We start from the raw sequence: 15,181 nt of genomic DNA on the forward strand, positions 1-15,181 counted from the left end.
CGATTCATTACTCTGTTTTCACAGGAGGTTACTTCATCGTTAAAGGTCAGGAGAAAGTCATCCTGATCCAGGAGCAGCTGTCTAAGAACCGGATCATCGTGGACCAAGACAGGAAGGGGACAGTTGGAGCTTCAGTTACTAGGTGCATCCTTCAGGCACCAATGATGCTTAAGAAATGTCATTTTTAGTTCAAGTTTTACACATCGGAAGGTTTTCAGCCTGAACTTTATATATTTTCTCAGTTTTTGCAAACAGTTCAAGCAGTTTGTGGTTCTCTAATAATAACTTTGCTGTGTACATAATCCAAAAAAGTCATCAAAACTCCTTCATATTGGAGACAAATACACTAACTCAGGGGTGAGCAAACTTTTTAACTTGTAGGTCACAAAGGACTTTAAAATTTTGACAGAAGGGTCAGACCAGGACCAGATTCATGGAGTGTTTTGTAATTCACCTCATAAGAGAAATATAGAACATCAAATCTGGATAAAAAAATTTGGAGGACTAAATTAATGATACATTTATTTAATAATTTAATGGAATATATATTTATTTCAATTTGTCTCGTTTAATCCTCTATAGAAAACATGCTTTAATTTGGATTAAAATGAATATTCATGTATATTATAAAACAGAGCATTTTGAAGTTTTTATTAAAAAATGTTCTTATATTAGTGCCAATTGCACCAATGGTTTGTCTTTCAGGGAAAAACGTAATGCTGTGTTTATGTGGTGTTGGAACAATGGGGAAAAAAAACTCTTGGACTTGGAAAACACACATAAACGTCTGAAAAAATGACAAATCTTCCATCACAACATAGATGCAGAATAACTTTCTGCACCTAAACGGATGTCTAGTGCACCATCCATGAGGAGATGCCACAGTTATAGGAAAAATAGAGCATTAATAAGGATTATTAATGTAATCTATTCCAGCATAGCGGGCCAGATTAAATAGGTTGATTGCCCGCATATGACCTCCGAGCTGTAGTTTACCCATCCCTGGACTCATTTAGTTTTAAATTTACTGCTATTAAATGTAATAATCAGTTCCTGTGATTGAAGAACTTAGACGTTTATTCAGGGAGCGTAGAGGAAACCCAGGGAATACAGGCGAAATGAACAAACTTTGATATAATTTGATGCAACTTTGTCAACCTAGAGACTAAAAAATCTTTAGTCTCTATGTTTGCTTTATATAACTTTATCTTTGGTTTGTTGAATGTACAGTTTTTAATCAAATGTTTTGACAGAATGTTCATGCAGAATAGTGTAAGATGGGTTTTGTGTTTTAACCCCTTATTGCCTGCTGATGCAAACATTCATCAAACCACTTCAGCTCAAAATCACCTTAATTTAGCAGAAACAAAATCATAAGTGATTTTTTTTTTTTATTATTGCTGGAAATAAATTTAGGCTCTTTGAAATTTGTGTTTTCTTTCTCTTCACAGCTCTACTCATGAAAAGAAAAGTAGAACTAATATTATTGTGAAGCAAGGACGCTTCTACCTGAGACATAACACGCTGTCGGAGGACGCGCCCATCGCTATCATCTTTAAGGTAAATTTCAGACACTGCAACATTAGGTCACATGGGGGCTCTTTTATGGCTCCATTGTGGCTCTTTTTGGCTCTGAAGAATCACAATTTAAATAAATAATAGGTTTGTTTGTTAAGTTTTGACATTTACTATATCGAGAGGCCTTGTGTTCTTCACCTTTTCTCTAAAATGTACATGTCAGATAAGCTAGATGAGGACAAAAATGTTTAATCAGCTGTCAGAGCTGTTCATTATTAGAATCCTCTTAAAACCTGTGGAAGTTTGGATCATAATTATAAATCAGAAGGATCTTTTTTGAAACAAGGTGTATTTTATTTTGAAAGGAACTTGCATATGTTGCTGTCAAAAGGAAAATAAGTTAAGATTGTTATATGTGGAAAAATACAATACTCAATTATTGTAAATATTTAAAAGCTATATTTTATGAATTAAATGGCTACACAAACGTAAAACATATTTTAATATTTGCTGAAGTGGAACTCCGCGGCTAACTCAGTGGGTTTTGGTCAGCAAGAAACTGGACCGAATGGCTCTTTTTGCATCGGTTTCAGACCTCTGGTTTAGGGACTCCTAATGTACAGCAGGGGGAGCTATAACCCAACTAGAGGCTCTTGGAAGAGGCTTGTAATATTGTTGTTCTTTGAAATGTAAAGAGATGTAATATTTTTTTTTTTTTCAATAAAGAAAAGTTGTATTTTAGCAGATTAATTTCTTGTATCGCTCTTTGCTCAGAGTTAAACATCTGCCGCTTCACTTCTGTGACTCTCTGTGGTTGGGACCCTGAACCCACAGCGGGTCAGACCCAGCAGTTCCCACAGCTTCACATTTGCATAAGCAAATGTCAGACCAGCTTTAGTTTTTGCAGCTCACTTCTCCCTCTCAGTCAACACGTTTGACATCCATGCTCCTCAGTGTGTGCTCACTCTTCTGCTCTGTGTAACCTGTCAGATTTTTATACAGTCACACGAATTTTATCTCTCTGCGTCTCCTTCACACTGTTTGCATGGTTAGGGTATGGGTGTGGAGAGCGACCAGGAGATCGTGCAGATGATTGGCACAGAGGAGCATGTCATGGCCAACTTCGCCCCGAGCCTGGAGGAGTGTCAGAAAGCCCAGATCTTCACGCAGACTCAGGTACCTCAGATCAGAACCAGATGAGGCTGAAATCTGACCGACAAACCTGAGGTTTCAGCCGACACTCTCTGACATCGACAGAGTACCTCATTATTCCAGTCAGAACTTTAAAGTCTCTCTCTGATCATCTTTTGATCCATTGTTAAAGCATTCCCAGTGGTCTTTTAATTATGAAAATGCTTTTTTTTTCCAAAGTAAAAAAAAAAAAAAAAAAAAGCAACATTGTTTCTAGGTCATAGTTACTGCAGTAGTTCATTAGAAATTTGCCTTTAAGTTGTGGGCGGGATTGTTGACCTGAAGTAACTCCACCCTCTTGCACAAACATTACAAAAATGTTTTGAAAATAAATTACCGTTTAGAAAAAAAAAGTAATTTTATTTGATTTTTGTGAGGTTACATAAAATTGCATTTTAATAAAGTGGAGGGGGGAAAAAATAGCTGGGCACACTAACATTATTATTGAAAACTATCACAACTCTTAGGAAAAACAGCTGCAACTTCCCATTTTTTATCACTCAATTATTACAAAAAAATGCACTTTTTTTACACTTTTTGGGATGCTGGTTTGCCTTGTTATTTTGCCAGAAAAAAAAGTGTTAATTGGCTCAAAAAGGTTGAAAAACACACTTCTACATAACAAGTTTTTTCTAATAGTATTTTTTTTGTCTGCTTCTGATTTACAAAATGAATAGATAAATAGAAATGCAATTTTGAGATTAATTTTCTTTGTTCTCCATCATCAGAAAATGCCACAAGAACATGTTAAAAACGCAATTTACATAATTGTGAGTCTTTTTACCAAAAATCTTTAAAATTTAAAAACTTTATTAACACATTTTGAATTCTATCGTGGTCTTCTAAGGCTAATTAGTTCTAAGTACTATATAAGGTAAAAAGCTATTCCTAAGTGACAGGACTTTTTTGTTATCTGGGCTTATAACAGGCTGGACCTGGAGAAATGATTTACTGCAGCAGCCGGTAGTGAAGTTAGGATTCTTCTAAAGTTCTTACATTGATCCGCCTTGGCCACGATTATAAACTACGTTTTTTTCTAATAATTAAACGAAACTAATAATATTTCCTTTTTTAATCAATTAATTATTTTTTTAACTAATGTTTCCTAATCCTCATTATATTACAGACTGTGTGACTGTTACTTTTTCCCAAAAATATTCCTAGCGTACAGGTTTGTATCTGTCTGATCTGTTTACCCAGAATGTCACTTTGGGCAGAACATTTACTGGGAGAAACTGGGTAGAACTCGCATTATTCTCTGTGGTTACTTGACTCCAGAAGCAGAGTTTGATCAAACTAGAAGTCGTGGGGAGCAAGAAGTAGTCAGGGTCTGTTAGGATGAAGTGAAGAGTGGACAAACTGTTGATTTTATGGAGGCGCCGAAGTGTTTAGGAGACATTAGAAACGGTTTGTTCAACAAGATCTTAGAAAGTCGGAGAATGTCTGAAGACTGAAGAACCAGGATACTGGTTTGACTCTATAGAATTGTCAAATATAGCCGCTTTTTTCTAATGTTTTTATTGTTTTAATTTTTGGCAGCTGTTAATTGCTGCTACCAAAAATATGCAAACAAACAAATTGTCATGATAACTCTAAAAACTCCAAATTGTTCTTGAGTTCTCCGGGGTTAAGAAGAAGAGAGGGAGGTGGAGGACAATAAAAGATGAGGCTCCTCTATGGAAAGGAGATGAATAAAATCTCTGAAGAAGACCGATGAGAGCGCCTCTAACCAGAAGTTATGGTCCAGAGAAACTGAGGACCAGCAGGTTTTATTGAAAGGAAAAGTGGATGTTAACTTTAGGGAACCCATTGTGAAATCAGCGTACCAGAAAAACACCTGAAATAGGTTCCGTAGGCCAGTGGTCCCCAAGCCTTTTCAGCTAATTTAATGTCAAACAATATTTTCAAAGACGATGAAGGTTCAAGGAAACAAAGTTGTTGATTTATAAAGGTTGTGTCTGGTTTGTAACACAGCAAAACAGTTTGTTTTTTTTAATTTCATAAAAATAATTTTAAAAAATGAGTCATAGACTGATGTGATGGACAAAATCTGGTAGTTTTACTAAATAAAATTCCTTCAGAATCAGAAAATAAACAAAACAGAAATAATCTAAGTTAGTGTTTGAATTTCTTTTCTCTCTATCTGTGGCCCGGTAAAAAAATAACTCACGGACCAGTACTGGGTTGGGGACCTCTGCTGTTGGCTACTTGGTCTGTAGTGTATCCAACGTAGTTTTCATTTGGATGAAACATGGATCAAGCATGAATAAGGTTCTCTTTAGGACTCACATTGATGTTTGATTGTTTTCTTTTCTTTTTTTGGGGGGTAGAGAGAATGCTAGAATGAGATGCTTCAGAACTGATCAGATGTGGGATAGTTAATATATCAATGAAGGGATGCTGATTTAAATTCACCATGCCAAAGGTTAAGAAAACCAAAGAGAACGGCAGGAAGACGATGCAAGCGAAAGAAGGAAACAGAACTTCTGAAAAGATTTGACAAAAGTAAAAGAAGAAGTGTGAGATTTTGGAGCTGATGAAAACATTGCTTGTGTAGGCTTAGACTAGAAATTAGATTAAAATTTGCTTATTTCTAATCTAATTAGGAATTATTCATTTCGTAATTTATTAAATTCGTAACTTAAGATCAGATATTTATGTCTTTCCCACATAGATTCAGGTTATTATGAATCTTCAAGTAACAATAAATCCCATGACTATGTACGTAGATATATATATGTATATATATATATATATATATATATATATGCAGATTATTTTCCATTGGAAGAGTTATGAATGTAAAGAAAGTATGATAAGAATGTAGACTGATTTTTTCCTTGTTTTTTTTTAAATTGAAAAATTATTTAAATAAATCAGGTAACACTAATGTACAGATCATTTTAATTAGAAAAGTTATTAAAGTATTTTCGATTGTGAAGTCATTAATGCGAATCAAGTATTAATAATTAAAAAGTGTGTGCCGATTATTTCCATTAGAAAGTCTTTTTTTTACATAAAATTAACTTTGCAATAGCATACTTTAAACGGCTAACCTCCCTCTGTCCGGCTGTAAGTGTGCTCGCTGCTCTGACGCTCTTTAATTAGTTTCAAGTCTTTGCCATGTGACTTCACGCTGTCAACAAAAATCAGGATGTTGAACCTGAAGTGTGTCATTTACACTCATTAATCATGTAGGATAAAAAGTTTTAAGCTCAAATCACTTCTGCTCTTTTAAAAAAAAAAAAAAAAACTTCTTATCCAGTTTCCTGTCTTCAAACTCGTCTATAATGTGCCTGATGTGCTCAGAAAACAATCGTCTGCATGGAAGTCTATAAACAGTCATGTGCGCCCATTAGCTTTAGACCAGAATGTTGTTATTCAGACGCACAAACAAGCAACTGCTGATTGTTGTCACAAGGTATTTCCTTTGCTCTCTCAGCACACAGCAGAGGCATTGTGTCTGCAGACAGTTAAGTTACGCTTCTTGTGGTTATTCAGGAGCTCCACGTGCTTTCTTTGACACCTACAGCTGAATGCAATCGCCCAATTTGTTTTTCATAAAGATTATGTTGTTTGAGGATCCGCTGATGCATTGATGAGGCCATATTTGTGTCCTAGCAACCCACCGCCGCTGCCCTCATGTTCCGCTGTCTGCCAGCCTCCGCTATGTCTTTTCATGGCATTCACCGAGTCATTGTATTGTGCACAATGAGGCCTAAATCTATATAATTAAAGGCAGATAGGCTTAAAGAAACATTATCAGATTATACGTAATCTGACAAACTTAATTCTTCTCTAGAAATCAGGATTTTGTTCATTTATTTAACATTTTATTTCTTTAAATTAACATTTTATTGCTTCTGCTGAAGCAGTGGTGCACAATATTTTATGCACCGCGAGGAACTGGGTGGGTGGTCCTGCAAAAAGCTGTCAGCCTTTTGACCTCTGACCCCTTATAGTTGCGTGGAGAGTTTCAGCTGCAGCTGATTCGAGAATACACGCAACTCAAGGTTGTGGAGTATTTTACATGATCTCATTACATCAAGATTCTTTCAGACTGCAGTAAAATGTAGGTTTAATTAGTTAATACTTAGAGGTGATCCAAACACAATCCTAATTTCAGAAAGGTGTTGCTTTTTGTTTGTGTTAAAGTTTTTAAATGGAATAATTCTTTTTATAATAATATTGCTTTTTAGTTGTCAAATTCAAACCACTGAAGTTTTCTACTTTTAAAATTATGATCAAAGGTTTCCACCTCAAACACTGTTCCTAAAGTTTCTTTAGAATGTTTCTTATTATGTATGTTTTCTGACATTGACATTCATAAAAGCTTAAAGCACCTTTTTTGGAGAAATTTTGCCTCTAGAGTTTATTTTTTAACATTTGTCTGATGTTCTATTCTCTTTTACAAAATCAATTTAAAAAAAGTAAAAAATAACTAGAAATGTCATTATCTTTTTAAAATTAATTTGATGTAGAAGATTTAACATTAAAAATGACTTTTTAAAAATTAAATTTATCTTCTGATCTATTTTCAGAGCGTTCCCAGTGGTCTTTTATTAATGATTATGGTGTTTTTATCCAAAATAGAAAAACCATGTCTTTTTCTAGGACATAGTTTCTGCAGAGCGGCAAGAGTTTATTAGAAATTCCCCTCAGAATTCTGGGGGGAAATCGCTGAGCGCAGTCCGTTTAAACGCTCTCCCGCTAGTTTTCTGCCCCTTACACCACCTTTAAGGTGAGATGTCAACTCGGACGAGGAAGACAAAGACGTTCGTGGATCTATTTGTCTTTAAGTGAGTGCATCAGGATGGACCGAAGTAGAAAGCTCGTTCTCAGCCTCTCATATTTTCTACGTCACAAATAAGCTGTTTTTCATTTGTTTAGTCTGCACCTGATTCACAGCAATTTAAGTAAAGTAATACTCAAAAATTTGAGTTATTTTTTCTTTCTATATGTCCCTCATCACGCCATTAGAAAATGCTATAACTTTAGAGTGGGTCTTTAAAAGCACCTGAGAGTTCAACTTCTTAAAGTCTGAAAGAATTGAGCTTTTTTGTTTTGTTTTTTTGTCTTCAGCTTTTAAAACTTGAAAAACAACAATTACTTGTTTTTTGTGCATACAGAGTTTAGCAAATAAAATGAGCTCAGTGTTGATTCTGTTTTTTGCGTTCTTACCCCAGCTTATTTTGTTGCAGTCCAGTTCAAGTTGTTTCAAACTCACTTTTACCAACATTTTATGCAGTTAAAAATGTAGAGAATCCTTAAAGTTGGCTGGATTTGTTTGTTTTGTTTGTTTTAGTGCTGGAAGATGTCCTGTGCATGTAAATGTGTTTTTTTTTTTTTTCTGCTGGTGCATCTTTTTAATCGTCATCCTCCTGCGTTTTGCGTCTTTCAGGCTCTGAGGTTTCTTGGGAATAAAGTGCGCAGGCAGCGGATGTGGGGAGGGCCCAAGAAGACCAAGATGGAGGAGGCCAGGGAGCTGCTGGCCTCACTCATCCTCACTCACGTACCTGTGAGTTTTCTGAAAGTTTGTAGTGTCGTATTTTGAGTATTGGACGATGACGGACACATTTGACTTTTTCTTCAGGTTAAAGAGTTTAACTTTCGAGCAAAGTGTATTTATCTGGCTGTGATGGTTCGGAGAGTGATCCTGGCTCAAGGTGATAACAAGGTGGATGACAGAGATTACTATGGAAACAAGCGTCTGGAGCTGGCTGGACAGGTAAGCTTTATTTTTCTTTTGTAAATTATTTCAAAAAACAAACTATCCTTTCCTCAATGTTCTCTTTGCTTGTTCCTCATAAAATGTTCCAAGTTGATCAACTATTTTTCCAAGCCCAAATCATTTTGCTGCCCTTTCCTCCTCTGGAAAACAAGCTTTTTTATTTTTTTAATGCTTATTATTAATATGTGTTTGCCATGCCTCAGTGGATCACAGCGCTGCGGCAGAGTACGCTCCAGCTCTGATCTCTCACCTGCATCTTTGTTCCTGCCACCTTCCTTTAATAAGGCCCTCATTATATTTCTTCAGCTTTGTTTTTCTTTGTTTGGTGTTGGTGCCCCCTCCCCCTTTATTTCAGACTGGCTTTGTCAGGAGGGAGATATGCGGTGGCACCAAAATCCAGCGGCTGTGGAAGCATGGGGATTTTTCAGCACCGTGACAATAGAAACGCTGCCTTGACTGGGGCGATTGAGCTAATCCGCAGGCTCGGCTCTGATAATGTAATTACTGCTGTCTTAAGGCCTTTAATTTCCCCCCCAACCTGCTCTGTATAAGGAGCGTGAGATGGGAGGAGGAGGGGGTGGGGGAGAACAGAGCCCCCTTTCAAAAGGAGGCTTACACACCAACAACGCCAGCAATCTCTTCACCCTCCAATTATGGCTCGCTGACATTCAACTAATTGGCCTGGCTGCGCAAAAGAAGCTTAATTTCTTTATTAATTTCAAGCAGTGTTGCCTGTTTGTTTTGATGTATGCTAATGCACCTGGTGGCGGCGGCGGCGGAGGGGGGTTGTTTTGGGAGAGGGTGCCTCCTGTAGGTCTGGCAGAGGAAGACAGGGACCTGGGATGAAGGCCAGGTCAGGTTTATTTGTAAGCACCTGGTTATTAAATCTGATTGAACATGAACGTTGATCTGAGGAGTTAATAGACACATCGTGGAGGCAGGCTGACACACGCGCCCACAGAAAAACACACGTCATATGTGGAAAACTGATAAATATCTGAAGTGATGTTTTTCTCTCTGCTTTGCAGCTCTTGTCTTTGCTGTTTGAGGATTTGTTCAAGAAGTTTAACTCTGAACTGAAGAAGATTGCTGACCAGATCATCCCCAAGCAGAGAGCGGCTCAGTTTGATGTGGTCAAACACATGCGGCAGGATCAGATCACCAACGGCATGGTCAACGCCATATCCACCGTGAGTCTGCAGAAGTCTGAGGAAAAGAGAAAAACATTTCTATAGGTTAAAGTCCCACTCCGATCACCTTTTGATCTATTTTCAAAGCGTTCCAGTGATCTTTTAATTATCATTATGGTAAATGGTAAACAGCATTTACACTTGTAGCTCTTAACTACCCTCCTTAGAGGCCCAAAGCGCTTTAGTAGTTGTGTTTCCATCGACTGAAATTGCGCAAATTTAATTTTGCAATAATGGAAACATAATTTTTTTTTAGTATTTATTAAACAGTATTTATTTAAAAAATAGTTTTTTTACTTTTAGGACAAAAAAGGTGGCTTTTGAGGCATATTGAAATGACAAACTGCAATGGAAACACTTATTTTAAATTAAATGAGTCATGTGACAAACAGCGACAGCACAGCGGGTGCCACTCACAGCATCACACAGCCCAATCACAGTTGAGCATTTCATGCAGAATTGTTGGATCAACAGCCCCTCTGTTAAAACCACCAATCACGATTTCCCAAAATCTCTTCATCTGTAGCCGTTCTCACCTAGCTTGCCGCTCGATGGCCTGAATAAGATGCTGACGTCTGTTTTGATGATGAGTGCTAGATCCATGGCAGAAATTTGAATCAAAGTATTGTTCACATTTGAATTACTTATCACATTAGTTGGTTTGTGTTTATTCCTATAATTAGGATTTAATGGAAATAGTGTAATTGCGAAATTGCGTTTTGTTTTTTTGTTTAGAATTTTAATAAAGTTTTGCGCATATCTGTAATGGAAGCGCAGCGACAGTCGCATTTACCCATAGTCTGAATCCCAATTCTTCCCCATATGGCTTCTCCCTACCCTCCAAATGTAAAGACATTTGAAGCTGTAGTGGTGTCTGAACTTGTCTTTTTAAGGGGAAGGGGTAAGGACCTAGAGCTGTGTATCCCTCCACTGATAGGGTGAAACACATCTGTTCACATGGGTGTGCTCTGGATCACAAACGTTTACATTTAAATGTAAGTTATGACTTTTTACTTTTACATGACTTTTTAAGGTTATTCTGGTTTAAACAATTAGAATAAAGAAATACTCAGAATTGCTATTTTAAGCTTAATTTTTTAAATATATATCAGAAAATGTCACAAGAACACATTAAAAACATTGTTTTCATTGGAGTCGGTGAGAATTGTGTTAAACTCAAAATGGCTTTAATGGGGGCGGGGTTGCGGCGTGCCAGTGGTTCTAAAAAAAGACACTGTTTTAAAAATTTTGGCTAAGAATGGCATAAACGATATCCATAAGTATCAATAAGACCTCTGGGAACACGTTTTTAAAAATATCTCAAAAGGTGATTGGAGTGCGACTTTAAGACAAGTCACTCTGAATAACGAGCAAATATGTTCCTGTTTTCTATTTTCAGGGAAACTGGTCTCTGAAGAGGTTCAAGATGGACCGTCAGGGCGTCACCCAGGTTCTGTCTCGGCTTTCTTACATTTCTGCTCTGGGTATGATGACCAGGATCTCCTCTCAGTTTGAGAAGACCAGGAAGGTGAGCGGGCCGCGCTCTCTGCAGCCGTCGCAGTGGGGCATGCTGTGTCCGTCCGACACGCCTGAAGGAGAGGTGAGAGCTGGAACACAAAAAAAAAAAAAAAAAAGGTTTTACAGTTCTCAATTGTGTTTTGGAATTTTTCTAATTGAATATTCTGAGTACCAAGGACTTGAACTGTTGCATATTGGTGGTTAATAGTAATGTTCTTCATTCTACCGAAATCAAAAATGAATTGACATCACCAAGAAATGCAAATGTCTTTTTTTGCTCTCCAAAAACACAGTTTTTAAGTCAACAAATAACACAGCAAGGCCACTGAAGAGGTTCTAGTTCATTGTTGACCTTAAGTTTTGATAAGGTTTTGAAAAGCAGCTCAGCTGAAGAAACTGCAGCTGGCAGCATTACTGGAGTTTAGACTGCAGTACAAAGATTTGGCTAAACGTCTCAAAGCTGTTTGTCAATTTCTATTTTAGTCTTTTTACAACTGTCATTTTTTATTTGATAGATGACATAGTAAACAAAGTCCACTCTCCCTGATCTTTTGTGTGCATCATCAATCAAAGTAAATTTAAATTCAATTCAGTACAGCATTAACCTCTTCACTCCTCCTTTATCCCATCTCCTTCATTTTTTTCTAAAGAAAGTCAGTAGTATCCATATAAAAATAATTTTTTTGACTGTTCTGGGGTTGAAAAAATAAGATAACATAGTCCTTTATAAAAATAGAGATGGTAGTATATAGATACATAATAGATAATATATATAGATAATATTGATACATTTCAAAATAAAACAACCACGTTTCACTGACATTGCAGCTGTAGGATAGAATCAAAAACCTGTCGAATAATCTATTTTTGCGATCCTTGCACTGAGTAGATGATTTAAACAAAAGCTGAACAACTTTAAAATTATTTCTATCAGTAGAAATGGACTGAAAATGACTATAGGGGTGAGATTTTTCAATACAGCTATGCAGAGGCGTGTCATTTAGTTACTTAGGCATGACATAGTTCCTTATGCTGCTACGATTAACACCTCTTAACACAAAAACTATGAAAAATATGAAGACGTCAAGTAAATGACAGAATATTTTTGGAATGGGATGAATCATCAGTACTATAGGAAGTTATGAAAAACACCATAGAAGAAGAGTTTTTTGGGAATAAGATCAAAAGAATAAAAAAAGATCATCCCTTATAAAGAATGAGGCAATTATATATTTATATAATAAAATTAAGTATTTTAGTACAGTATTAAAGCATTAAAAAGCTGATAGAAAAAAACATTTCATTTTTATTTCAGTAAGTCTCGATCTTTGTTGCTTCTTGTTTTTCATGTGTTTTGTGTTTGTGGCTTTGTAGGCTTGCGGTTTGGTGAAGAACTTGGCTCTGATGACTCACATCACCACCGACATGGAGGACGGACCCATCATCAAGCTGGCCTTGAACCTCGGGGTGGAAGACGTCAACCTGCTGTGTGGGGAGGAGCTGTCCTACCCCAGCGTCTTCCTCGTCTTCCTCAACGGTGAGTCTCCTCAAAATTAGGACGTGTTCAGTACTTTACGCCCACTTTGATCCTGCCAATTCTAACGCCTCACTTGTATTGTCAAATATTTATTATACTGGAGGTTACCTCCTTTTTATTTATCAACACAAACAAGTTTTTAATTTCTCTGCAGCAGCCTCATTTCTGAGTCCAAACTTGGTCTTTAATTACTGTAAATGTTTGTCTCTGTGCTGATAACTGTCAAATTATATACGCTGCCATATTATTTAATTAGTTGGTAGCAGCAGGTGTGGAAGCCCTTCAGTGCGAGTGTGGCCTCACAGGCAGAGCACAGTGTCTCCTCTGTTCCCCCCCGCCGCGAGTCTGTCAGACGTGATATGAAGAAACCCCTGCCGTCACTTTGAGCTTTGACGTCTGGACAAAGCAAAGCTTAGACTCCACAGCTTTACCTCCAAACTGCCTCCTTATACATAGTTTTGCTGGCAAACTTCTGAATTCACAGTTGAGACTAGAAGTTTAAGTCTATTGCCTCATTCATTTTAGTATGTGAATATATTCAGGATGTATATTTTCAAGGAGGCAAATGGATCCGACTGGTTGAAAAGTTCAATTTTGTGTCATCTTCTTAATAGTTTATTTGTGGTGGAAATGCCAATAAAATAACCATGAAAATCAATCTGAGAAAGCAGAATTCCTTCGTTTACGACCTGGACTTTTATAGGCTTGTTAACATCAAAGTAACCTTTAATTCTAAAGGTTCTGAATCTTTGTATTCCAAGCAAGCGTCACACACTGCCCAAGACTTCTCAGAAAAGGAGATTAGTTAGTATTCCAGAATAACAGTAAAGGATGCTGATATAGTTTGATCATTTGTTAGAATATGGTAAATGGTAACTGATTTAGTGCTTTTCTACATTCTTAAGGCCGTGTCACACTGCCACTACTTACATTTGTGCGTTTTGCATGAATGAAATTTGATCATGTGTGAGAAAAGTTGTAGTTTTGTCCTGAAATTTTTCACAGATGTATCACAAATACCTCACATTAAAACCATGGAAGAACTATGAATAAACCATGCAAAGAAGATGTAAATACGCACTAACATGGGTGACAATTCCATTAGACATATGTGGAATGGTCGTGGAATGCCACAAATTTGTGTATGCATCTTGCAAATATCATGCAAAATTGGGTTAAGAGTTACGTAATAATTATGAATAAACCACACACAAACTGCATAATTCTCAACTCACCAAAAATTTCGAACAGCTCAAAACTGAATTCATGTAAAGACCCGTTAACCGAAACCCTCGATGGACACCACATGTGACCAACAACAACATTTAGCCTTTGATGCACTCAAAATATACTATAAGATTACCTATAAGTTGAAGCGGAAAAGCCACATTGACATAATTCTTTTTATGTGCTTGTCTGTTTTGTTCTACCTATGTTATCTGCAAATATTACAGAGCAAAACATTGGGGAAGGTGTCAGTATTGACCAATATCAACTGTTTATCTATTTTATTTGTGAATCAATCCTGACGACAACATTGGGCACAAAGGATCCTTATGTTGTTGGTAGACAGTGTGGTCAACTTTACAATAATTTTTACTAATTTTTTTTCTGAATTGTCTATAAAAGTAAAAGTTTAAAGTCTTTTATAATAATAAAAAAAAAGATCATAATGCCAATTTTTTGTTATTTTGACTTTTTCCTGTGCCACAATATCACAAATTTAAATGAAAATACCTTAAAATGAAACTTTTCATAACAAAAAGGGAGGTTTGATTAAAAATCAATTAATTAGATTAATTAATTACAGGTCATGATTAATTAATCACCCCAAGAAAATAATTGCATGACAGCATTAGTATTAATATGTGTCTTAGTTTCAGAGCTGTAAATGTGAGGTTTATAAAAGTTGCATGAAATGTTCAAATCTTTGTTACAGGAAACATCCTCGGCGTGATAAGAAATCACCACAAACTCGTCACCACTTTCAGACTCATGCGCAGGGCCGGTTTCATCAACGAGTTTGTGTCCATCTCCACAAACCTGACCGATCGCTGCGTGTACATCTCCTCAGATGGAGGACGACTCTGCAGGTAAGAAGTCTGGGAAAGGATTCGTCACATAAAAACGGTTAACTTGATAAAAATCAAAGTGTTAGTTCAGAACAAAACTCCAAAGACTTTTCATTTAACTCTCCCGCGCTTTCGACGCTGCAGGCCGTACATCATAGTGAAGAAGGGACAGCCCATGGTGAAAAGCAAACACATTGAAGATCTTTCTCAGGGTTACAGGTGAGTTTTTGTCACAAGGAGCTCTTTTTTTAACAGATAACCCTTTTAAAATAGAATTGTTGTAGAAAATCAATAGAAATAAAGTTTCTGGATTGTAAATATTTAGCAAATGAATGGAAACCAATTTTGTGCATAGAAAGCTTTTCATGGAGGCTTTAATAATGATGTATGCACTATAGTTTGAGATTGATACAAAATCATATTA

At 36.6% G+C, this 15,181-nt stretch overlaps 1 protein-coding gene across 1 annotated transcript in view; it reads left to right on the top strand.

Annotated features, from left to right (window-relative positions):
- Positions 1 to 15,181, top strand: part of polr3b (polymerase (RNA) III (DNA directed) polypeptide B) — a gene marked incomplete in the record, with an annotated part of 28,720 nt that overhangs the window by 2,835 nt on the left and 10,704 nt on the right. The window contains 10 exon segments of the mRNA XM_024281602.2: positions 25 to 142; positions 1,452 to 1,560; positions 2,572 to 2,694; positions 8,111 to 8,227; positions 8,303 to 8,437; positions 9,469 to 9,630; positions 11,030 to 11,230; positions 12,523 to 12,685; positions 14,625 to 14,778; positions 14,902 to 14,976. Of these exon segments, the coding sequence (XP_024137370.1) occupies positions 25 to 142; positions 1,452 to 1,560; positions 2,572 to 2,694; positions 8,111 to 8,227; positions 8,303 to 8,437; positions 9,469 to 9,630; positions 11,030 to 11,230; positions 12,523 to 12,685; positions 14,625 to 14,778; positions 14,902 to 14,976 (1,357 nt within the window).

The sequence above is a fragment of the Oryzias melastigma genome, linkage group LG6 (assembly GCF_002922805.2).
Source record: "Oryzias melastigma strain HK-1 linkage group LG6, ASM292280v2, whole genome shotgun sequence".
Taxonomy (NCBI): Eukaryota; Metazoa; Chordata; class Actinopteri; order Beloniformes; family Adrianichthyidae; genus Oryzias; species Oryzias melastigma.